Consider the following 25561-nt stretch of genomic DNA (forward strand, 5'->3'; position numbering starts at 1 on the left):
CTCTGCACCCACCTCTCCCCTCTTTTAGTCTCTATTTTGTCCTAGTATAATAATTTGGTTTTTTTGTTTGTTTGTTTTCCTAAGGGATAGAAATAGTTAACAGCTCCGGAGTCAGATTTGAATCTGAATCCTTGTTTTAGCCAGATGTTTTTCACTGGCCCCACTCTATAAAATGTAGATGAAAATTAGCACAGTGCCTGAACTCAGAGGAAATACTCAGAAAAAGTAAACAGTAAACTACTACAGTGTATCGTTAACCTTTGCATTTCATGCATACTTAGCACAGTGCACCTGGTGTTTACTCTACCAGGCACTGAGGGAAAACAGATAAATCAGGTATTATCACAGATATAAGAAGATAGGAAGTTGGAAGAAATGACAGGAGCAACAAGGGAGTAAGAGGAGCAGCAGTCACAACACAAGACATGTCGAGGCTGGACCATGAACGCTTAGTAGGATTATGATCACATTCTGGGCAAACAAAAGCAGAAGCACAGGAGAATGAACAAACAAGACCATAAACTGTTGACATTTACTATCATACATTACAGATACTCTATAAGACCTTTTCTGTTACCAACTCTTACTTGTTACAATTATTTTCATCAATTCTAGACAGCTGAAGAGGTTGCTGATTCTGAAACTGATAGACTTGACTCAGAACACCTTTAGGCCTTTCTGTCAGCAATATTTTATCTTGTTTGGACAATTATTTGGGTTCTACTGTAACAAAGTTGTAAGAAACAAATTCAAATAGGAAGAGGGGCTAGTTTCAGTAAGCTGGGTGACATCACTGACATGATCAAAATAACTAAAGAGAAAAATATTCATAAAAACCAATACAGAAACTTTACAAGTTATGATTTAAACTATAAAAATTAATGCTTTACCTCTTAAATTCACTTCCCTTCTGTAGCAGATAAGGCATGAAATTTAAACATATGCATAAACTCTAGTATTTACTTAGAATAAATGGATGGGGTGACTAAACTGCATTAATACATAGGAAAACCCTATTACAAAATGCCCACCTGTGAACTTAATTATATGCCAAATCCCAAGATTTTCACCCAGTAATTAAAGATACATAGATAGAGGTAGATTTTCTTTATAACAAATATAATCTATAATTATTTTACTTCTTTTCCTTAAGATTGTGTTTATTACATGGAGAGAAATGTATTAATGGTAAAGTAGAACTGTTCAAATTTTAAACACCCTAGAAAAAGGGCTCTAATATGTAACTGCAGTAGTCTTGCTAATGTTACACCAAAGAGTAGTACACAAAAGGAGCTTGCTCTGTAGAAAGAATTCTATCTAGATTCCCAGTAACAGATACCACTGTAAGAATGTGAAGGAAAAGCCCAGCTGGGCTAACAAGCTAACTCACAAATCTAAGTGTAACAAGTGTTGGATTACTGATGAGTTCTGCTGGGCTAACTTGTAAATCTGAGTTAATTATTGTTGGTTTGCTGATTCCCTGTTCATGTATTTTTTGCTAGCCAGCTGGATTTTCAAAGAGACATATCTGGCCTTGAAATGTTGGTTTCCTGCCTCCCTGCCTCTACTTTTGTGATAATGATGTTGCTAAAGCTGTTCCATGCCTATTGGCCAAATACCCCAAGCTTGTAGTTAACCCTATAAAACCTCACGCGCACGTCTTGGAGGTGCTCAGAGCTTCGGAGCAGAAGCCCCTCTAAGCCCGCTGGCGTAATAAATCTGAGTACTCCAACCCTCCGAGTGGTGCTTGTTTCTTGGCTGGCCTGTCATTTCCGTAACAAGAACGGTCAGCTTAACTGCAGAAACAGTTAAATGTTTTGTTTCTCCTTCACACTAAATTCAGTTTCTCTATATATTTTACCTTTAAACAGAAATGCGTTTTCATGTGTTCTTACGTAAAAAGAAAACTGTTTTATCGGAGGAAAGGTCAAAGGCGACACTCATAGAAAGAGTCCTTTTATGACCATAAAGGAGAACAAAGAGGAATGTAAAACCATCTTCCCAACTTCAAAAGAAAGTTTGAAATGGATTACCAAGGAAATCAGTCACTGATCTGAAGATGAAACTAGATGTTACATGTAGGTTCCAACTATTTTTATGTTGGATCAGCAGTTGTCAGCCCAGAGATTCAAATGCACAGTAAAGAACAAAAACTACAAATTTATTTTTTCTCTCAGTTTTATACATAGAATTCTAAAAATATTAAAGTATCATATTTTAAAAATTTAAAGCCCTCATCTTGAATTCACATTGAAAATTAATGTCATAAGTAGTTCCAACTCAAGCAAGAAATGATCAAAGTGAGCCAAATAATTTAATCTTAGAACCCAAATATAAAAAAGGAAGTCAAAGAGGCAAAGGGAAACATGATAGAGTAGAAAAAGGTAACAGGACAAATGTCCAAATATTCTATCAGGTAATATTTGGGCATTTAAAGTATATTCTTATGTTTCAGTATGAAAAGGCCTGGCTCCCAAAAGAAGAAAAGATTTAACCTATTGTAAAACAAATGTTACACGGACTTGTTTTAATAGTAGATATTTTTTCTTTTTCAAAAACTTAAGGAAGCAATTCAAAACAGATAAGTAAGTTTAAATATAGGTTCTAAAATTCATTAAGCATCTACAATTCAAAATCATGTCTTCTACTTGTGCAGTAGGTTTGCAAGTTTTCAACTAATCTCATCAAAAGTACCACGGAAAGATGTCTGGGAACACTGCCCATGCCCAAAGGGTCCCCTCCCTCTCTGTACAGATCCAAAGGTTTTACTCTGCCATAGCTCAGATGGCCAGCGTGGAAAATTCTCCACCCCGTTTAATAGAAATTATGTTTCTTTCTTTGAAGAAGTCCATTTACGTAGTGCATTTAACCTCACCTACGTCCTCTTATTACAGGATTCCATGGGACCCTGCTACTTGAGGACAGTAAGTTCTAAAAGGTCCCTGCAGTGAGATTCTGTGCTTTCCCCCCTCAATATTAAGTATAAAACTCCAATTTATATAGGAGAGCTTTATACATTTTTTTCAACCACATTCTCTAAGATATATCAGAGCACAATATAATTTTTATTGTTTCACAGACACAGATGTTAAGTTAAGATAAAGATGACCCTGTCTATGTTGGATAGAAAAGTAAGATTATTTTATAAAACATGGCGGAGAGTTAAATTTGAGAAACTTGAGGGTTAGATAAAGAAGTTATATCTATAATGGTTGTATCTGTAATGAAAAAGAATACGAAAAGGCACATATGTATGTAAATGTGTGACTGAAACATTATGTTGTACACCAGAAACTGTCACATTTTAAACTGACTATACCTCAATAAAAAGATGGTTTAAAAAAGATGGTTATAAATGATCAATCTGAAGTTTCATAACCTGTTCATAAAGGTTAACTATTAAATTTATTTTCACCACTGATTTTCAAATAAAATTGAACTGTGGAAAATCTTTTCCAATCCTACAAAATGTGTTAAATGATTCCCCATGGGTTGGGAAGAAGATTCTAATGAAATAAAAATAATTCCTGGGCCACTGAACATCTCAAATATCAGATGATTTTATTAAAATTAAACAGGTTGGTACTCAAATTTAAAATCACAAACTAACCTCTTTAAAAAAATGTAATTACTTAGAGTCCTAAAAGTAAACTGTTCATCTCAAAAGGAAAAACCAAAATACAGTTAAGAAGTTATTTCACTAAATAGGAACAATTTTGTTGTCCATCTTCAAACCATAAACACAAATCTTAAATATGATAGAGTACATAGTGTGACAATGCTTATTTATAAATACTCATCAAAATTGTTTTTATTCACTAATCTGGAGAAATAATTTGTGTATGTATGTGTATTTAAGTTGATCAGCCAGAAGAGTAAAAGCAGGTTCTTCTGTTTTTGTCTCCATGTAGGATATTGCATGCATTAACCATTATTTCTTGACTTATAAGCTTAGGGATCTACTGAATTCTTATGATCAGAGACAGCTTAGCACCCTTAAGCCCTCTTTTCCCCCTTTATCAAGTACCAATATGATTAGATCACAATGTGAAATAAATCTTCAGTGTTTTCTGCCAATTTATTTGTTCATTTGTTCAACAAAAATGTACAGAGCATGAACACCGTGCCTGGCACGGTTCTAGGTGTTAGGAAACAGTGGGAGACAAAACAGACAAAAATCCTGCTGCCACAGAGCTTACTAATGAGACAGATAAGATATAAAACAAATTGAGTAAAATACACCGTATGTGCCTAGGAACCAGAAACCTTCTGATTCAATAAAAAGAGAACCCAATTCAAAAACAGGCAAAGGTTCTGAACAGATAATCCTCTAAATACAAATGGCCAAAAGCACATAAAAAGATGATCAACATTATTAGTCATTAGGGAAACATAAATCAAAACCACAATGACCACTTACTACCTACTAGGATGGTTATAATCATAAAAATTAAAATAATAATAATAAAAAGGGACAATAACAAGTGCTGGTAAAGATGTGGAAATCTGACAGCCCTTCTTTGTTGCTGGTGGGAATGGAAAATGATGGGGTTGCTATGGAAACAGCTTGGCAGTGCCCCCAAAAGTTAAACATAAAATTGCCGTATGCACCAGCAATTCCAGTTCTAGGTATATACCCAAATTCCCAGAGAACTGACAATGGACTCACAGAAGTGCTTGTGTAGGAATGTTCACAGCAGCACTGTTCACAACAGCCACGAGGTAGACACAAGCCAGATGCCCACCGAGGAGTGGATACACGGTGTCACATGTGCACAATGGGATACCATTTAGCCAGAAAAGGGAATGGAGCACTGATACATGCCACAGTGAGGACAAACCTCAGAAACATTATCCTCAGGGAAAGAATCCAGACAAGAAAGGTCACACATTGTATGATTCCATTTATAGGAAATATCCAGTACAGGTAAAGTCATAGAGATTGAAAACACATCTGTGGTTGCTGGGGTTCCAGAGACGAGCAATGGGGAGTAACTGCTGAATGGATATGGAGTTTTACTTTGGGATGATGAATGTGTTTTGGAACTAGACACAGGTGGTGGTTACACAACACTGTGAATGTACTAAATGCTACTCAATTGTTCACTTGAAAATGACTTATTTTGTTCTGTGAATTTCACCTTAATTAAAAAATATCTAGTTTTGAGAGTGAGTGGGAGAATGTTAATGAAAAGGGTTTCTTTCCTAAAAAACAACGACCAGGGAAGGCTTCATTGAGGAGACGACCCTTGAACGCTGACCTGAAGGAGTGCAGGAATCCTTTATACCGATATTTGACAGGGTTTTCAGCAGGACAGTGGCATGAAGTGACTTACATTTTAATGGGCTCATTTGAGCTGCTGAATTGAGAAGACACTACAGGTCCACCAGGGGCAACAGCATGGTCGTTAGTTAGGGAGCTATTGCAATGATCTAGGAAAGAGAATTTTCCAGTGCGTCTTTCAATTCTTATAGTAAGTTTTCAGTTTCTCTTTTGTTGATCAAAACGTTCTCACAGCCTCCATAGTATTGTGGATATAATTTCTTTTATGGTTTTTGGGGTTTTTTTGACGTTTTCTTTTTATCCCTACACTGTCTCTATTTTTTTGAGTGCCTTTTCCCCTATTTGCTCTGATTTCTGGTCTTCATGTAAGCATTCATCAGATGTCTGATCCTTGGTGGTCTGCTAATATTTGAGAAACTAAAACGCACTGCCTATGTGGGAAGGACTTATAAATAAACCTCCCAGTGGGGTTATTTGGCAGGGTTCCACTGAGGTATCCCAAACTGCATGCAGTATCTTAATCCCTCCTTTTGACCTGGTCAATTTGCCCAAAGAAAAAGAAATTGCTTTAATCATCAGGGGGTACATTCAGCAAGAGCAAAGCCGCTGGGTTCTTTCCGAGTCTCTAAGATCTGATCGTATGTTAAAAACATATGCCTCCTTAGACTTCTCACCCCTCACCTACCCAAGCCGGTCTCTCACCAAGCCCTGTCAGTTTAACTCAGGAATAAATCCCTTGAGTTTATACACCACTGACCCTTGAACAATGCAGGGGATGGGGGCGCTGACCCTCAGTATAGCTGAAAGTCTGCATGTCACTTTAGAGTCAGCCATATGTATCTATGGTTCCTCCTTATCTGTGGTTCTGTATCCAAACATTCAAGCAACCAGAGATCCAGCCAACCCAGGATTATGTAGTATTTACTACTGAAAAAAATTTGTGTATAAGTGGACCCGTTCAGTTCCAACCCGTGTTGCTCAAGGGTCGACTGTACTTCTATCCGTCTCTACCATCATTACCCTGGACCAAACTACATTCTTTGCTTACCAGGAAAATTACACGTCTTGTTTACCCCCTCCCCAGGTTATCCTTCAGTGTGTCTGTTTTTCCCAATTACCCAGAGTGAATTTTTTCAAAATGCCATTTCAGTCTTGTTCCCTTCCTTCCTGTCTTCTCCCAAGCTGCTCCCACCACGGACTTTTAAAGTCTAGTGGCTGTCAGTATTCTTGGAAGAGAGTCATGTGGGCTGCCTACCTTTGCAGCCTCCTCCGACCTCCTGTCCCCGCCCCCAGTTCTCTGGACTGCTCTTCTCTTTCATTTGTTCACACACAGCTCTTTGTTCCACCGCTGTTTACTTCGTCCAACTATTTCCTATGTAGGGAATGCTCTTTTTTCCTCCTTTTCCTGTTTGTTTAATCTTACTGATGCCTCAGTGCTCATTTTTGACATCAGTTCTTCATGGAAATGTTCCTAATCTTTCTTATAGCTTTCCAGACCTACGCTTTGTTAGCACGCATCACAGCTGTAATTTTCTAAGTGTGATTCTTTAATTAATGCCTCCCTCATTAGAATGCAAATCTCCATAAAACCAGGTGCCTAATCTCTTTTTGCTCACCACTGTTTTCACAGAGCTCGGCATAACACCAGGCACATATTATATACCCTGTAAATATTTGACAAATGGTATAAAATTAAAGGAAGGGAGCTGCCACTACTATCACCTCCAGTGTGTAAGACACATGAATAGGTCTACTGCTTTTTAAAGGCATCTAACAATGCCGAATTATGGACTACCTTGAAAATAGTGACCTTAAAACATGCGTTTTTACTTTATCATAATCAGCTCAAAGAAGTCAGCACATTAAATATATACACGGACAAACAAACACACCAGTTTCATAGAAAAAGGTATCAACATTTACATTAAGCACCTGGGAGGGTTGGAAAAAAACCCCAAAAAACTGTTGTTTATTTCGGGCCAGGAACAGAAAGTGAACAAACCCACCAAAATCAAATAAACCAAAAATCAAAAATAATAATAAAAACAAACCCACAGCCAAAATTACTTGCTCTAATATATAAATATTCAAGAAAGAATGACCAAATAATAGATCCTATCATAATGTGAAGAACAGCAAAATGTATACAGTATTTTCCATACCGTGAAGACTACATAAATACTTCACTTGAAAAAAATTTAAAGTTGGACCCAATAAATGTTATCAGGTATTATCAAAGTCATTTACCACTTGCGTTCTTCCAGTTTTATAATACTTTATTTCAAACAAAAAATTATTTACCTGCAACTCTTTTTAAAGATAACATGTTCAAACAATCCAAATTCAGTTGCTCTAAACTTCACTGAAAAGGAAGTACCCAGGCTTTTAAGATGCTTCAGAATGAGTCATGAAAAAATATCTTTAGAAGCTATAAATGTCACTGGAAACCAACTATGGAAAATTTGTGTAAAGGCTTTATTCATTAAACTAACGAACCCGTACACTATGTCATTCTATATGCTAGATCTGGAAAATGCAAACAGTAAGTAACAGAATAATAATAATGAGGATAAAATTTAAGAGCTCTTAAAGAGAGAGAAGATACTTGAAACATATGATTGTTATTATATATAATAGTTAAAAAAAACCTAATATCCTAGCACAAACGTCTCTGTGATCACTTTACGTGTGCGTGCACCTTCCTATCAGGATTAGTAGTAGTTCAGGGGTGCAAATAAATGAAGACAGATTTAAAAACCCTGACTGACTTCCATCGTGTACCCTGAGTTGTTTTGTCAGGCTTACAACTGGTGTGGCAGGGGTTTTTGTTTTTCTATGTACCTCATAGCTCCAATTCAACATTTCACTGCCCGTGGCTGAGGTCTATGGAAAAGGAGATGAATGAGAGAGTCCCTGCCCCAGACAAGGCTCACTGCTGACCACTGCCATGCAGAAAAAGGCATGGGAAGGAGCAACTGTGCACTGTGTGGTAAATGCAACAGCCTGATGGGCCAAGGGCTATGGGATCAACACAGAAGACCAGGACAGGCAAGTAAGAAGTGCCTGTTTCACAGAAAGGTGGGTCTCATTCACTCCCATGACTCTTTCAACATCCCTAACATTTCAAGGCTTGAACACAAAGCGTATGTGTTTACATAGGTCAACTGACACTGTTCTTTGTGTTAACCTCCTGTGAAATCTCTTCTGCTGTTTTGACAACAAATTCATTAATCAAGTATCAATCATAAAGTTTAAGATTTAAAATATTTTCACCTTATTACCTTTTATATTTGATGCTTACATAGCTTCAGAGCATTTGTTAGTTTTCCTACTGCTAAAGAATAAGATTGGTGATAAAAATGATTAATAACTGGATTGAAAATACATTTCTGTATGTGAAATGGAACTGATTTCCTTTTCTGGAAATTTGTAACACTTGACACAAAAATTAGTCAAATGATGAAATCATCACTCAGGAATTAGTTGTTTAGTTTCTTTGGTTTACATTTTGCTTTTAACTTCTTCCTCTCTACTTCAGGAGGGAAATTAACAGCAAAGCTGTCAGATGAAATGTAACAAATCAGAAAGGTCTGTACCTGTAGAGTTGTATTTTACAGCTTTTTCTGTTTAAGGAACGGGTATGTATGTATCTTTCACTATATCCACTAGCTGGATATTTGCCAGCACAATAAAAGTAAATACAGCAATAAATAATAGATCCAAAAAACAGCACTGTCAGTTCAGCCTTTGGTACAATTTATATAATTCATACTTCTTACAGATACAAACTTAACATTAACAAATACAAGCTGAAAAATCATGCTGAGTAAGCAGGAAAGTGCAAGAGAATTAAGAAACCTCAAAAATATAATTACATATATTTTCTCCTTTTACTCCGTGTAGGCATACCAAAAATATATAATAAATGTAGGAAAATGAAAAAGGCAATGATGATGATGATGACAACTGCTAAGATTTACTGGGCATTCAACTTGTACTAGGTACTGCTAAATGCTTCATATTAAAGCTTGACGACAATTCTTAGAGCAAAGTGCTATTATTAAAACTATTTTAAAGACATGGGAAAAGAGGCTGAGGGATGTTAGGAAGTGGCAAGGCTGGGATTCTAATAAAGGCTGTCTGGCTTCAATGCTCTTAGCCACTCGAAGAGAAAGAATTACTATAAAGGCTGGGACTTAGAGTTTAAGAATTTTAAAATAAACATATTCAAATGCATTTAACCTATTTCAATATGGTAACTATATATATATTAAAACTATAGGAAATATTCCATCTTAAAAGAGCAACTGACTTCTATATCACTAAACTATCAACAGCTTTAAAAATATTTTCCTAGAATGTTATAACTAAAATTATTTTGTCACATAAGTAAGATTTTCTCTACAAAAGAGCAACCCAAAACTTTTAAATTCAATTATTTTCACCATAACACAAGAGATTCCTGAAAAAAAATCAAAAGCTAAAGTTCTTAAGTTGGAAAAGATAAAGAAATTATAACTAAATCATGACAGATTTTACTAAAATGGTCCCCAAACCAGAGCAATACAACAGTTATGTTCTTCAGAATTAATTTTTTAGATTTTGAAACAATCCATTTGTCAGAGGAAATACACTGAAGTCTGCACAAAGATTCAAACTAAATATGGACTTATATTATTTATCTGTCTAATGTCATACTTAAAAGAAAAAAATCCTGCTATAAGCATACCTTGGCAAAAAATACGGTGAGGTGAGTTTCACTGCCAACAATCCAAATAGGGAATTTTGGAGATTTCAAGTAAGAACCAACCTAGAACAAATGTAACAAAATAAATAAACAAATGAAAACTTTATATTGTCTGTTATATATCTGCCAATGAATATCTGAAGCATAACTAGTGTCTTATTCATATTTAAATGGAATAATGGACTGTGCCAGAATGCCTTCCCCATTAAGGTCAAATGCTGACTGTCCAAATGAGTGTTATAAAGGCTATCAGGGCTAATAAGCTTACATTGGACACTTTCATCATCATCATCATCATCATCATCATCATCATCATCATCATCATCATCAAAGGTTACACAGTTAAAAGGAATTAGTTTAGCCCTAAGAGTTATTCTCAGATTTTATTAAAGATCCTAGGTAGAATGAACACTTCTAGAATTCTAGCTTGGTATCTCAAACTTTGACACTATAAACTTGATGATGATTACTTTATCAGGAAAATAATTAAAATTAACAAGTAAGTAGACTTATGAATAAATAAGTAACAGGAAAAATCCTTAAGAACACCCTGTCTATTCTTACTCATGCTTCTCTTCATATTTGTGTGACATTTTCTCTTACTAAAGATAAAGAACACCCTATCTGCAAAGACCATGGAGCAATATAATAATTTCTCTATAGCAAAATACATCCTCCCAAACATTTAAGAATATAAAAGAAGTCTGTCATTTGATTCTTCATGGTAGAAGGTAAATTCAAAGTTTTACAATATTAAGTGTCTTTAAAATGTACAAAAAGTTATACTTTATAGCCTGTCTTCAAGGTTATATATTTAATCTGTAAAAATGACAGTACCCCAAATTTAAGAGTATCATTTTTGTGTGTGTGACAGAGGAAAAAGGAAGCTTAAAATTCAACAACAACAAATAAGACTTGTGAAATCCAATCATGTTCACCACAATCTTAGGTGGACAAAGATTTGGACTGAAAAACAACTAAACTTACCGATAAAATCTGCAGAATTTTCTTTTCTCACACAGGCTCCCTAGAATTGGGAAATTCTAAGCGGCTACTCGCAGCAGTCAGGGCTAACTATTCCCTAAGCAGCCGAAAGCCCTGCTGGGAGGCCCCATTTCTGACCACCGTTTGGAATTTATTCACATCATCAGGAGGGCAGTGGGAAACAGGCTCTTTTGTATTTGTGGATAGTAAAACCCATGATGGGAGGGGTGAGCCGGATGTGCTAATGGCAACAGTGAACCAGTCGAGGAGGACAAATGGCTTAAGGACAACAGAGAAGAGTCACAGCAAAAGGACAAAGAAAAAGGAAAAGCTCTGATCACAGGTTCAGACTAGAGCGGTTTTAGAGGTGTTCAGTGCAAGACCTCCAATTCTACATACGGAAACTGAGAAATACACAGGATCAGTGCTTGGTCTGGATTCAAACAGCTAACTAGTATAGAGCTGGAATTAAACTCAGGTTTCCCGACTCCTACTAGTGTGGCAGCTTTCCATTACATCATGTCTCCTGTGCTGAAAAGTTTAGATGTTTAATTACTCTTTTAGAAGAAGTGTGTGTGTGTGTGTCAGTGTGTATGTATGTGTGTGTATTTAATTAAGGTAGAAGTAAAAAATAAGGATAAGATTATATACTTTAGGATCAAAGGGTAAATGCTGAGCTCATGAAGTGTTTTATAATAATAAAAATAAATAGATCAAGAAGGCATAAATGGTGCAACCACTTGGGAAAACAGTTTGACAGTTCTGCAAAATGTTAAGCATATAGTTACTATATGACCCAGTAAGTTCATTCCTGGGTAAACACTCAAGAGAAATAAAAACATGTTCACAAAAAAACTTACATATTAATGTTCATAGCAGTATTATTCGTAACAGACAAACATCAGAAACCCAAATGTTTATCAACTGATAAAGAGATAAACAAAACTGACACAAACTGATGTGTCACACAATAGAATGTTATTTGGTCATAAAAAGGAATGAAATACTAATACATTTAAAATATGACTGGACATTGAGAACATTAGGTTAAGTGAAAGGAAACAGACAATCCTAAATAGGATTCCATTTAGATGAAATGTCCAGAATAGACAAAACTACAGAGACAGAAAGGGCTGTGGGGGAGTGAGGAAGTGACAGCTGAAGGGTTCACAGGAACTTTACAGGGTGAGGAAAACATACTAAAATTGGCTACTGGTGATGACTGCACAGCCTTGTGAATATACTAAAAGCTCATGAACGACACACTTTAAAATGGTGAATTATATGATATCTAAGTAGTATATTTATTTTTTTTAAAGTGCACAGCCAAAAGCACTCACAGTTGCCTTTTACCTCACATGCAAGTGTCCACACACACACACACACACGCACACAGGGTAAGAGAGGAAGGAGAGAGCTAGCTAGAGAGCCCGTGAGAGAGACTGTGTCATGGGCGTTAATGAACACATGTGGCCAAAATGATAATCAGAATGTTAATTTCATTTCTAAAGGGCAATTTGCTACACTATCAAAAAAACAGGGAAATGTTCAGATTCACAAAACTAATACAAACACTACTACTTCCTTAATGCCACTTCTCTAAATGTTTGGTAAAGAGTAAATGTTTATACATATTTCAGAAGGATATCTACAGTTATATACAGATGAGCACCACAGTGTAATAGGTAGGTTTTTGTTTTTTGTTTTTTTTAAATCACTATCTTAACTGCGTTTTGGGGCCTGACTAGGGGCTGGTCAATTCCCTTCGAAAAGACAGATAAGTCAAAACCCCAACCACCCCCCTGATGGGTCCCCCATACTCCAGCCACTGTGCGTGGCCCTGGAGCAAGGTACCAGACAACGAGGGACAACTCCCACGCCCCAGAGCCCACTGAAACTATTCAAGCCAGTCAGTCCACAAAGGGCCCATGAAACCTAGCTGCCATCCCAATTCCCACCTCAACTTCCTAGGGCTGCAGCCTGCTGCTGCCCTGCCCCCAGGTGTCATTTCCTCTTTGGCCCGATTTGGTAGCTTTCTTTTGTTTGGAAGTGTAAGTAACAAAGAGTTCTGCCTTTCACCTATCTGAGTGTCAGTGTGCTGAATCCCGTCATTAAAAACTATCTTTTAATCTTAGAAAACATCACAGTTCCTGCTAGAACACTGGAGCAGTAAAACTACAGTAACACCAGAGTAATAATACTATAGTAACAGAAGAATATGCAGCAGCTAACGACTTTCTACTAAGATCTTGGGGAGAAACAGACACTCCTCTGTTCTATCTAACAGTTAAAGAAAAGCAAAAGCACCTATTTTAGAAAAGCTTGTAATTCTGGTGAAATTATCCATGCATTCATTCATTCAACAAATATTTCCTGAGTACCTAATATGTACTGAGAAAGACAATGTGCCTGCCTTCAAAGAGCTTATACTTCATTATGGACAACAATGGAAAAATAAATTCAAGATTTAAAAAAGGTAAGTAAACAAAAAGGATCATTACAAAGTGAGTATTCCTATGAAATAATGTGAAAAAGGGTCACGGAGGTAAAGGGCAAGGAAAGGGTCTTTGAGGCACCGTCTGAAGTAGGACCTGAAGGAGAGAGTATGACATCCATTAAAGAGCTGGAGGATTCCAGGCAGAAATGAAAGCAAGCCGAAGAGTCATCAGGCAGGGAAGGGCTTGGCGTGTATGAAAAACTGACAGGAGGCCAGCGTGGCTGGACCACAGCAATAGAGAGAGATCAGTGCAATTCTGAAGGACAGACAGAATCCAGACCATCAGGGCCTTAAGGCCAAAGGGTGAAGATTTCAAAATCTATCACCTTCACACCCTATCCTCCTGCAAAACACATACCATACACACTTTTTAGAAAATAGCTTCACTGGAAAATCTCTGACATATAAAAATTGTACATACTTAAGATGTACAACTTGATGTTTGGATGTATGCATTCACTCTAAAAAGCTAATTAACACATCCATTGTCTCTATATAGTTACATTTTTTATGTGTGCACACACACACACAGACACACACACACTTTGAGGATACGTGAATGTTTGTGTTGGGTGTGCTGGAGAGGAAGGGACACAACTTGATTCTCTGGTCACTAGACTGCCTTGGAATAGCTTTAGCTTGTGTAATTAAAGTCACTGAAAATATAAAAGTTCCTACTGTTGACAGTGTGATCACTACTAATGAATGAGGACAGGAGAAACTTGTTTATCACTTGTGTATTACCCCTGTCTAAGTGTTGTCTTGAAAAAGGAATGCTGTCTGGTAAACAAGAAAGGAAAGGAAGGAAGGGGAGGAAAGAGGAAGGAAAGAAAGGGGAGGAAAGAGGAGGGGAGGAAAGGGGAGGGAAGGAAAGGGAGGGGAGGGGAGGGGAGGAAAGGGAAGGATGGAAGGAAGGAAAATACTGTTAATGCTACTAAAAATAATCACCACCACCAGAAACCACTGCTATGGAAGCACCATTCTAGAATAGAAAAGAACACGAGAACTTTCTTTCTTCAAAATCTGAGCATCTTATTAAATGCAAGCCATTAGTGATTTAAATTCCATTTAAAACTATTTGGAATATCCAATAGGTATTTTAAATTGTCCAGGAAAGCAGAGACATATATCAAAAAATGAAGAGTCTCACGGCAGTTGCTAACCCTAGCACATGTATTAAAGGGTTTAATGCTGTGAAATGCTTCTCTTTTTTTGCTGTGAAATCATTTTTCAGATGAAATAGACAAAAGAAAGAATTTCAGGCATCTAACAAATCTTTCTCTTTGCCTGATAAAGTATTACCAGTTGTTCCAGTGAAGCACACTGCTAGTGAGGAACAAACAGGACGTTCTTTTACCTGAGGTAAAAGAATATTCAGCCGCAGCCGTAGATATCTCTGTTTTTATAAATTACTTCACACTGGGTTCTGCCCCTTACCCTCAAAATGGAAAGAGCTTCAAAAATCGGAAACTCAGATGATCACCCAGCTTAATGCTGCCTTTGATAAGCCTGTCAGCTCAGGAAGGGAGATCAGAAAGTAGCTGAGAGGACATGGCAACAGTAGTAAGCTAAAATGTGTTGTCATGGGAGAAAAATGCTACCCACAACAGTAGGTATGTGAATAAAACCCACGCACAGCACCTTGAAAATGAACTTACCTTACAGTATCTTAAAGCTTCCATTAGTGTTAAGAATCCCACAGCTGCTTGTTCATGAATACCAAGAAGCTCTATAACAAAATAGCGTTTTGCATTAGTATATAAATTGGAAAAGCACTTCAGTGTAAATATATGTATGTACATATATATTCTACACCGAAACCTTTTCTTTTACAGGAAACTACACTTTAAAACCTAGCATATATTTACTGTTAAGAGTTCACATCAAGTTATCATCACAGAACTACTCATTATAAAATACCATTCGATCAGGCAGTGGGTATGTGATAACTCAGATATATATTAAAATGCACTTGTAAAACTTCACATTCAATGTTACGTTTTGACGGACATTGGATACCATCCCTCTCTCCTATAAATAAACACAAGCAGCATGCTTAAGACTGGGGAAATGGTGATGAAGAGAACATGCTATCTGCTTTACAAAGGCTAAGAGCTTATCAAAGGACATAGATGAAAATACTTGTGCTGTTTACAGGCACACACATTATCTTACAGTTGTGTTAGAGCATCTGCTCACTGTGATAGGGAAGGCGTACCTAAATGTCTGAGTTGAATCTTGAAGCATATGTAGTAGGGACTTTCCAAGCCAAGAAGAGGATAAGAGGAAAATTCAAGGTAGAGGAAATGGCAACAAAGTATGAAAAATCAATGTATTTAAGTGGTGAAGAATTTGCCAAAGCTTCCTTTTAAGGTTTCTGGCCTGGGGAACCTGATAAATACTGATTAACTAAGAGAAAGAATTAAGAAGTAGCTTCTGAAGTGGTATGGAGAGAGAACATGGTTTTAGATAAGCTACAACTGAGGTAACTTTAGGACTTCTAGCTAAGGATGGATACACAACTAGAAGTAAGGCTCAGGGAGGGGTCAGGGTTGGATGTAAAGCTTTGGGAGTCGTCAGCATACAGATGAGAGAGCTGACATCATGGAAATGAGTAAGAAAGAATAGAAAAAGCACAGAAAATAAAAAGACAGGTTATTTCATAAGATGTAACTGTGATGGTAATAAAAATCTTTATGAAAAGAGTACAGCTTTCAGCTCATGTACATTAAGTATCACTATAAAAGTAACTTGGGTCCATATGTATTTCTAAAAAGCATTTTCTTCAGGTTAAAAATTAGGTCCACTTTAAACGCAATGCCTACATAAAACTTGGCGTCTTTTTGCCATCTGGTCATGTATTGTCCTTTTTTCTAGTAGGATATTATGTTTTTCTTGTCAACTGATGTAACTTAGTAGTTTTTGTTGTAAATATTTTACTATGTATCCTTAAGTACAACATCCAGATAGTATAAACCAAGAACTGGTTGCTTAAGGCTTTCTAATTGTAAATTCAAAATTAATAGAAGACATGTATACATACAGTTTATGTTTTTTAACTAACAGGCACAGAGGAGGCAGAGCAGTAGTTCTCAAATGTAGTTGAGGATTTTTAGGGATCCACATGATTTTTTTGGAGACTACATGAAATCAAAATGATTTTCATAAGAAGGCAGTAATTGCCTTTACTCTTGACTCTCTTGAGTGTAGAGTGGAGTTTTCCAGAGGCTAAATGATACGTTATTCCCAACAGACTGAACCTATAAACAGATCTGAGAATCCAGCTGTCTACTAATAAACTAGACATTAAAAGCATTTGCAAAATTTTAAAACAATGTCACTCTTCTTACTAAATTTTTTTTATCATTTTGGAAAATACTTATTTTTTTATTAAAATATTTATATTCAAAGTAATGGTTGTATTATTGTTATTTTAAAATGAATTAATACATCTTTAAAAATTTCTCAGTCTTAATCTTTGACAAAATGGCAGTGATCATTATTTTCCTATAAACCAAGTAAGTGAAAGTTTTTTTGGATCCTCAATAATTTTTTTTTAAGCGTATAAAGGGCATGAGATCAAAAAACTTGGAGAATCACCGGATAACATTGTTCAAAGGAAAAAGGAGTGAGGGTGAGCAGCCCAAATAGCCTTTCAAATTTTTCCATCCTCTTCCTTCTGAAACAGAAGCAGTACTAAATGTCTTCAAGTTCAAAGAATACATGTTAGGAAACATTTTCACACTTCAATTTCTAAAATCAGTTACCACCACCTAGTGTTACGACTTAATACTACATCATTTATTTCCTTAGAATTTTAAACAAATGTATATTTATAATAATATCATGTTACCAAATATAGCAAATTAGCTGTTCATAATTCTTAGATAATAAATTATTCAGACTAGGTCAGTAATCACGTTTAGGCATGTTGTTTAGATGGTAACATTTTAAAAATGTATTACTCTTATTATCTTAAATAGGATAAATATTTATTTTTATCTTCATTAGACAGCTAAAGTGCATCATTAAGAATAGTTACTATTGTACAAAGTTGTAATTATAGTGAGAATATATTATTCTCACATATTAAAATTTACAGAATTTAGTTACACAAGACTTTTCTCAGTAAGTCTCAAAGATATCTATTCACATTTGCAGAAAGTTCTAATGATTATGTCGTATTTTAGAATTTTCTGTATATCTTTGTTTTCTTAGGCTAGCATTTAAGACTAATCATGATCAGTGCCTAGCAACTCTGTGCAGTCAGTGAGACTGTCTCTAAATGCAGTGTTTTATATTCAAGTTTGCTTTTTTATACCCTGCTCCTCCACCCCCAACTATCACTTCTCACTTCATTCAGGGTGTCTACAGAAATTCTGTGGCCTTTCAAACTTGATGCTGCCTTGGAAACGAGGTAACTTGCTTACATTTATTTAACAAACATACCTTGAGTACCAAGTGTTGAAAAGCACCATGCTAAACATAGTGCAGAGATACAAATATCACCAGGAATATGAAGACAAATAAGCAAACAGCCTCTCTGCATATCTGATGCGGGGTTAATACCAAAAATGCATAAGGAACTCCTATAACTCAGCTGCAAAAAGTCAAATAACCTGCAAAACAAAGCCAAACCCCAAAAGAAAAAAATATGGGCTAGAGACTTAGACATTTCTTTAAAGAACACATACGAATAGCAACAGTGTATGAAAAGATGCTGAACATCACTGATAATCAAAGAGGTAAACTGAAACTACAAGGTATCATTCACACCTGTTAGGATAACCATTATCAAAAACACAAAAGATAAGCGTTGGCCAGGATGTGTAGAATTTGAATCCTTGTAAATTGTTGGTGGGAATGGAAAATGGAAATCCACCATGATTGGTGGTTCCTCAAAAAACTAAAAATAGAACCACCATATGATCCAGCAGTTTCACTTTTGGGTATTTAATCCAAAAGAATGAAATCAGGATCTCAAAGAGGTATCTCCACTCCAAGGATCATTGCAGCACTGTTCACAACAGCTAAGAAATTGAAACAACCTAAATGTCTAGCAACTAATGAATGGATAAATTATGGTACATCTATACAATGGAGTATTATTCAGGTTTAAAAAACAAAAAAGTCGTATGATCTGTGGCACAGGTATGAACCTTGCTGACTTTATGCTAAGTGAAATATGCCAGTCACAGAATGAGAAAAGCTGCATGACTCCACTCACATGAGGTATCTGAAAATCATCAAACTCATAGAAGCAGAGAGTAGAATGTTGGTTACCAGGAGCTGGGAGGAGGAGGAAATAGGGGGCTGCTATTCAATAGATAAAAAGTTTCAGTTATGTAAGATGAGTAAGTTCTAGAAATCTGCTGTAAAACTTCATTTTAATAGTTAATACCATACTTAAAAACTAATCATAAGGGTAGATTTCATGTTAAATGGTCTTACCACAATTAAAAAAAACTTACCCCCCCACCCAGAAAAAAGAGAAACAAACCAGTAGATGATAAAAGTAGAATGTGGTAAGCGTTACAAAGGCAAAATGCTCAGAGGGCAAGCTGGTCTCCCTTAGCTGTGAGAATCAGGAAGGGAGAGCCTACGAGGTGGGAGTTGAGGGACTGGACAAATACAGATGGGAAGGATCTAGGTCTTCAGGCACAAGGAGTAGCATGAACAAAGAAATGAAAGCAAGCAGCATAATTTTGTTCCAGCATAGGTTCATGATGGCTGAAAAAATAAGCTAGGATGAAATTATATAGGGCCCTTGAGTCAGTAAGGTATAGAATCTATAGTTTAAAAAAATTAAAGAAAAAAACTTTTTTACACAAATGTTAGAATATCTAAAATTAAAGAAAAAATACAGAGAGAGATGTGGTTATCTCACTTAGAGGTAAAGGTACATACAATCTGAGACATGAACCTTGTGAAATCCGTTTTTGAAGTGAGGAACTTTTTTTTTCATATTATTATCTTCTTTCTTTCTACATTTTATTATTTCAAACCAGGTGAACAATTTCATAAAACGTGAAAAAAGCAAGGAAGTGTTCAACGCTGAAGGACCCGGGCCTGGGGCGAGGGCATGAGGGGCCAGCAAGCAGCGGCAGTTCCTAGGTTAGCGCGAAGGAGCTACATTTAGGTTAATGGAGCCAGGGCCCAGGGCCGCGGGGGCAGGCCCTCAGTGACATTGGCAGTTGTCTGGAACAGCCCTTGGAACCCAATTCTGTGGAGGGCAGGGCACCGCCCACACAGGGGGCAACCAGCAGAGGGATGGGTGTAAACACACAGACACACTCAAGGCACAGAATCACTGGAAAGGGGTTGGGTTGGTGCTGGTCAGGACTGGACAGTTTTAAATAGTTTTTCTCTAAAAAGTTTTCTAGGTTTGCAGGGGTTTTTTTCTCTCTTGACTTTCAGTTTTTTAAAAAGCTATCAGAATTAGCAGGCAGACTGTGGTCTCCAGGAATGGTGGCATTTCACGCTTCTTGAGCTTTTTCCTTTGGGGCCTCCGAGTGGCTGGGGGGGGGCCTGGAGTAGGGGGTCAGGCGGGAGGCTCCCTGTAAACATCTGGACTGGGGCTGGGTCAGGGGCTGGTGTTGGGTGAAGCTAGGGGTCCCAGGCCGGAGAACTGGGTGCCCCTCCAAACGCAGGCCTTGGGAAACTCAGTATGTGCTCCCCTCCCCCATTACAGAACAAGATGATGGTTAAAACCAGAAGAGATGACAGGAGAGGGTACCCATGGCCCTTCCCTGCACCTGGGACAAGGGCGGGCTTCAAACACGGAGGCCTGTGGCAACCCCTCCCCCCAGTCTCTGGAGCCGAGGGAGGGGACAGGGGAGCCAAGCACATAGAGTGGAAAGAGGAGGAAAAGTGGCCAGGGGGACAGGCGGGGAGCGTGGTCCTCTTGCCCCCATCTTCCTCAGGGGCTGGGGGGGGGGAGCAGAGTCGGTGGTGGCCCGTCCTGCCAGGCCCCGCTGCCCCTCAGAAGAGGCCGCAGTCCTTCAGGTTGTTCTCGATGATGACGTCGGTGACAGCGTCGAACACGAACTGCACGTTCTTGGTGTCGGTGGCTCACGTGAAGTGCGTGTAGATCTCCTCGGTGTCCTTGCGCTTGTGCAGGTCCTCAAACTTACTCTGGATGTAGCTGGCTGCCTCGTCGTACTTGTCGGCCCCCGTATACTCAGGAAGGCAGACGGTCAGGGGGCTGTGTGTGATCTTCTCCTCGAACAGGTCCTTCTTGTTGAGGAAGAGGATGATGGACGTGTCCGTGAACCACTTGTTGCAGATACTGTCGAACAGCTTCATGCTCTCGTGCATGCGGTTCATCTCCTCGTCCTCAGCTAGCACCAGGTCATAGGCGCTCAAGGCTACGCAGATGATGATGGCTCGGAGGCTCTTAAAGCGGCGAATCCACTTCTTCCGCTCGGACTGCTTACCACCCACATCAAACATCTTGAAGTGTAGGTCTTTGAAGGTGAAGTGTGTCTCCAGGATGCCCGTGGTCTTCACGTGGGTCCGCAGCACATCCTGCCGCGTGGGGATGTAGTCACCTTGTGCAGTGCGCTCCAGGTCATTCAGGTAGTAGGCAGCAGTCATTGAACTGGTACCAAAGCAGGCCTGCACACCACAGTCAGCCCAGAGCCTCCGGATGACACCGGACAGGTCCTCAGGGAGCACGCCCTTCTCCTCAGCCACGCAAGACAGTGCAGACAGCTGCCTGGCGTCATCCGCTTGGGAGGAGTCAGCAAAGTCAATCTGCAGATTGCCCGTGGCTTTGACGATGACCATCATGGACTGGATGGTGTTGCTGTAGACGACTGCCCGGTACTACCGGCATTCCTCCTCTGAATCGCCATCTTCATGGATGATCTTCATCCGCTTTACAATGGTGCTCTTCGCTGACTCCCCAGCACCCAGCAGCAGCAACTTCACCTCCCGCGCCGCCTTCCCGCAGGTTCTTGTCCATCACCTTGGGGTGCTCGGCCGCCGCCTTATCCTAGGCGCTCACGGTGCAGCCCGTCCCGCCGTCCGCCGGCCCGGCCGCTGCCCGGCTCCCACACGGCCCCAGCCCGGCTCGGCCCCGCCGACCCACTCCACTCCCGCCGCCGGCCCTGTACGGGTAGCTCTCGGGTCGGCAGTTCCAAGCGTCTCATATTATTACTATTTAGAAACCTGCATGTGTTTTGAATATTAGAAGGCTTTCCTTTCTCTTCTTTATTGATTATGCCTTTTGGGGGGGGGTAATTAGGGTTTTTTTTTTTTTTAAATGGAGGTGCTGGGGATTGAACCTAGGACTTAAGTGCATGCTAAGCATGTCCTCTACTACTGAGCTATACCCTCCCCCCACCACCGAGTGAGGATCTATTTTTAAAACCCACTTAGTGGTTGTTTGTTGCATTCCTAGGAAGTCAGGATGCTACAGAGTTGTCATATAGCTGGGTTAGCCAGATGTAGCAAACAGAAACACAAGATGCCCAGTTAAATTTAAATTTCAGATATAAAACATAACTTTTAAGTATAAGTATATTCCAAATACTATATGAAACACACTAGAAATGATTATTTATTTGAAACTCAAAAGTTAACTAAGAGTCCTGCATTTTATCTGACAACTTAGTTCCAGCTAATTTAATGTATTTTTACAAGTAATAAAATTCGGAGAACATAAACATTTCTGATCTTTCCTCACATTTATGCTGATAAACCAAATACTTTCCATATTTGTACAGCACTGAGCAACTTAATCGTAATTCATATCAATTACTTAAAAATACTAAAATTTCAAAATGAATTCTTCATTTGTGGAGTTTAGATTTTCATTGTCTATGTATCATGAGTTTATCAACTTTCAATTAACTACTCCTGGATAGACTGCAATACTGATTCCTATCAAAAAGAACAAAGAAGAATGTGGATTTCTGATTTATAAAAGCTGACTCTATTTTAATCCCATGAAAAGAAGAAAACATTAAAATAAAAATAATCATCAAATAAACATACAAAAGCAATATATGTACAATACATACAAAAACAGAGGGTACACAAATAGAGAAGGACTTGTTTAAGACAGAAAGGAGGCCACTGGAAGACTGAACTATAGGAAAACAAAGTCAAAGCAAACCTCAGCTCAAAATATAGGCAATGGTAAAGGATGAAGACACCTGGCAGGTTAACAGGGGCCAGATCACAAAAGGATCTGAGAGCCCTGCTAAGAAGTTCGGATTTTATTTTAAGTGCATACAGAAGCCAGCCATCAAATGATTTTAAGTGAGAGAATATTTTAAGTGACAGAATATCTGATTTAGTTTTTAAAATGCCATGCTACTCACTAGGAAGGACCAATGGGGTGGGTAAGAATGATTTTGGTGACTAGTTCTATTGCAGTTTTATTTGTATTCTACTACAGAAGCAAAAGCTAGGTTTAACAGTTGGGGTAGAGCAATGCACATGAATTCAGAAATTACATGACCTATATGATTAACAATATGTACTTTCAATTAGGAGTATTAAAAACAATCTAGATGGGAAGACCTAATATTGTAAAGATGTCACTTCTCTAAAATAATACACAAATGTAATTACTGTAATTTCAATCAGAATCTTCAGAGATGTTTTTAAAAACAGAACTTAAAAGCTGAAAATAAAGGTCAATTGGAACGGAGAGTGTGGAAACGACTATGATAAATCTGAAAATGTACAATGTTAGGAAACATGCTAATAAATATCGAAGTATATTATGTAACTATGTAACAGTATAGTCTTGACATAAGAACTCACAAAGAGATCAGTGGAAAAGAAGACTCCAAAAAATGACTCAGGCGTGGGAAAATGTGTCATTTGATGAAGTATGTGCTTCATATCGGTGGAGAATTGACTAGAATTAGGATATTAGGTACTTCTTTGGGAAAAAAGGAAAAAGGTAGATCCCTACCGCACACCACTCATAAATAAATTAACCCAGATGGGTTAAAGAGCTAAACATAAAAAAAAATAAAGCCTACAAAAGCATCTGAAGAAAATACTAGAGAATATTAGTTTTAACCCTGGGGCAAGAGAAACATAAAACAAATACAAGAAAAAAATTTAAAAACAAAACAGAAGTCATAAAAGAAAAGATCAGAGGATTAATTTTGTAAAAATGAAAAGCTCTGGTATGTAAAAGATACCAGTGGCAAAGTTAATGGAGATAGAAAAGGCTGAGAGAAAATACTTACAACACAGATTTAACATACAAAGAACTAAAAATTTATAAAGCACTCCTAGAAACTGTAAATAAAGGAAAATAACCTCTCTGCTGAAAATGCCGAAAGAGAGAAAGAGACAATTCCCAGAAAAAATGTTAAAAGTTGACAAATGTATGAAAAATGATTAAGTGCAGGCTCACCAGGAATCAGAAAAATGTGAATTAAATTAGGCTATTAATTGTCAATAAACAGACTGACAAAATATTAAAGATGGATGGTTCTGACTGTTGGTCAGGATGCAGAAAAACAGGTACTCTCTTACATGTTGGAAGTGTGAGTTTATATCTTTCTAGTTGGTAAAGCAAATTTCAGAAAGTAATTTGGCATTATTTGTCAAAGTTTAACAGGTGCTTCTCAGAAGGTTAAATAAATACAGAGTTATCATATGACCCAGGATTTTTACTCCTAGGAAGATACTAAAGAAAAACAAAAATATACCCTCACAAAAATTTGCACATAAATGTTCCTAACCACATGACTCATTACGGCCAAGTGGAAACAAGCCAAATGTCCATCAACTGACAAATGAATAAGGAAAATGTGGTATAAACCACACAATCAAATATTGTTCAGTAAAATGGAGTGAAATGTGGGTACATGCTAAAACATGGATGAACCATTATGCTAAGTGAAATAAGCCGGTACAGAAGATCAGATATTACATGATTTTATTTATAAGAAATGTCCAGAATGGGCAAACCTATAGAGGCAGAAAGCAGCTTAATGGTTGCTAACGGCTGAAAGGGACTGACTACTAGTGGGTACACGGGTTCTCTTGGAGGTAAAAAACTTACCTAAAATTGATGTGGTGATGGCTTCACAACTCTTAAGAATATACTAAAAACCACTGACTTGGACATTTTAAATGGGAGATTCATAGGGTATGTGAATTATATCTCAAAAAAAAAAAAAGCTATTATTAAAAAAAAAAAAAAGACCAGAAGCCTACATTTTTAACACACATGCTAACTTTCAGGAATCTATCCTACAGGAAAACTTGACTATGAACAGAAAGACATATACAAAAAATGTTCACTGTAGAATTGGTTGTAATGGTAACCATCTAAATGTCCGAAAATGGTAACCATCTAAATGTTCATCAAAAATAAACTAAGAGCAAAAGACAAACTGGGGAAAAATATGTTTATTACATATATAACAGATTAAGCACTGCTGTCCTTTATATAAAGAAGAGAAAACTGTCCCATTTATCTTTCACTGAACCTTCTTGGCCTTTCCTGCATAACACACAATACCCATTTTCTTTCCCACTGCCAGACTGATGACTATCACTAGAAAAAGACCAGACTGTAAGTTTTGCTGGTTGGATCCACTGTAAATAATTCTATGTAACCTCATCTCAGCTCTTCATTCTGATTGCATATTTAAAAATTTCTCTCATAATTCATTTTTATATTCCTTCTTAAAGCAGTTGATTCAAACCCTTTCTATCCTTTATATGCCTCTAACTTTATCTGTGTCCCTTTATTTTCAGCAACTTCAAAATCCCAAGAGTTCTCCCAATTTAAGTCTTTCACATCTGAAAAATGACTTTTTCTTTTTTCAACACCTTTCCCCCCCCGCCTAGTTTTAAAAGAATGGTGCATCTTTGCAAGGTCATTCTTGTTCTTGACTCCTTTTATTGTCTCTTCTATTAAAAGTGGTTCCCTAATGATTCAGGTGACTTCTGTTCCTTAAAATAAAACCTATGTGTACCATCCCTTGGCCTTATTATGACCAGGCAATGAACTCCTCTCTTTCAATTCTTTCCTACATTTCCTTGCCTACATTAATTAAAATATTTA

At 37.6% G+C, this 25561-nt stretch overlaps 1 protein-coding gene and 1 pseudogene across 8 annotated transcripts in view; both read right to left on the bottom strand.

The window, feature by feature from the left end:
- The window catches only part of MINDY3 (MINDY lysine 48 deubiquitinase 3), an 82551-nt gene that overhangs the window by 29550 nt on the left and 27440 nt on the right, over nt 1–25561 (bottom strand). For 5 of the 7 annotated variants that reach the window (XM_072954936.1, XM_072954939.1, XM_072954940.1 and 2 more), the window contains 2 exons: nt 15171–15241; nt 10014–10094 (listed from right to left, as the gene is read on the bottom strand). In XM_072954936.1, coding sequence (XP_072811037.1) covers nt 10014–10094; nt 15171–15241 — 152 coding nt within the window. Of the gene's footprint in view, nt 1–10013; nt 10095–15170; nt 15242–17137; nt 17192–17877; nt 18132–25561 lie in introns of those variants that run through there. The other 2 variants (XR_012067017.1, XM_072954941.1) reach the window with 2 other exon arrangements.
- LOC102526763 (guanine nucleotide-binding protein G(i) subunit alpha-2 pseudogene) lies at nt 19452–21726 on the bottom strand (annotated as a pseudogene). The gene has a single exon (XR_001460332.3). The product of XR_001460332.3 is annotated as a guanine nucleotide-binding protein G(i) subunit alpha-2 pseudogene (transcript).

The sequence above is a fragment of the Vicugna pacos genome, chromosome 35, assembly GCF_048564905.1.
Source record: "Vicugna pacos chromosome 35, VicPac4, whole genome shotgun sequence".
NCBI classification, from domain to species: domain Eukaryota; kingdom Metazoa; phylum Chordata; class Mammalia; order Artiodactyla; family Camelidae; genus Vicugna; species Vicugna pacos.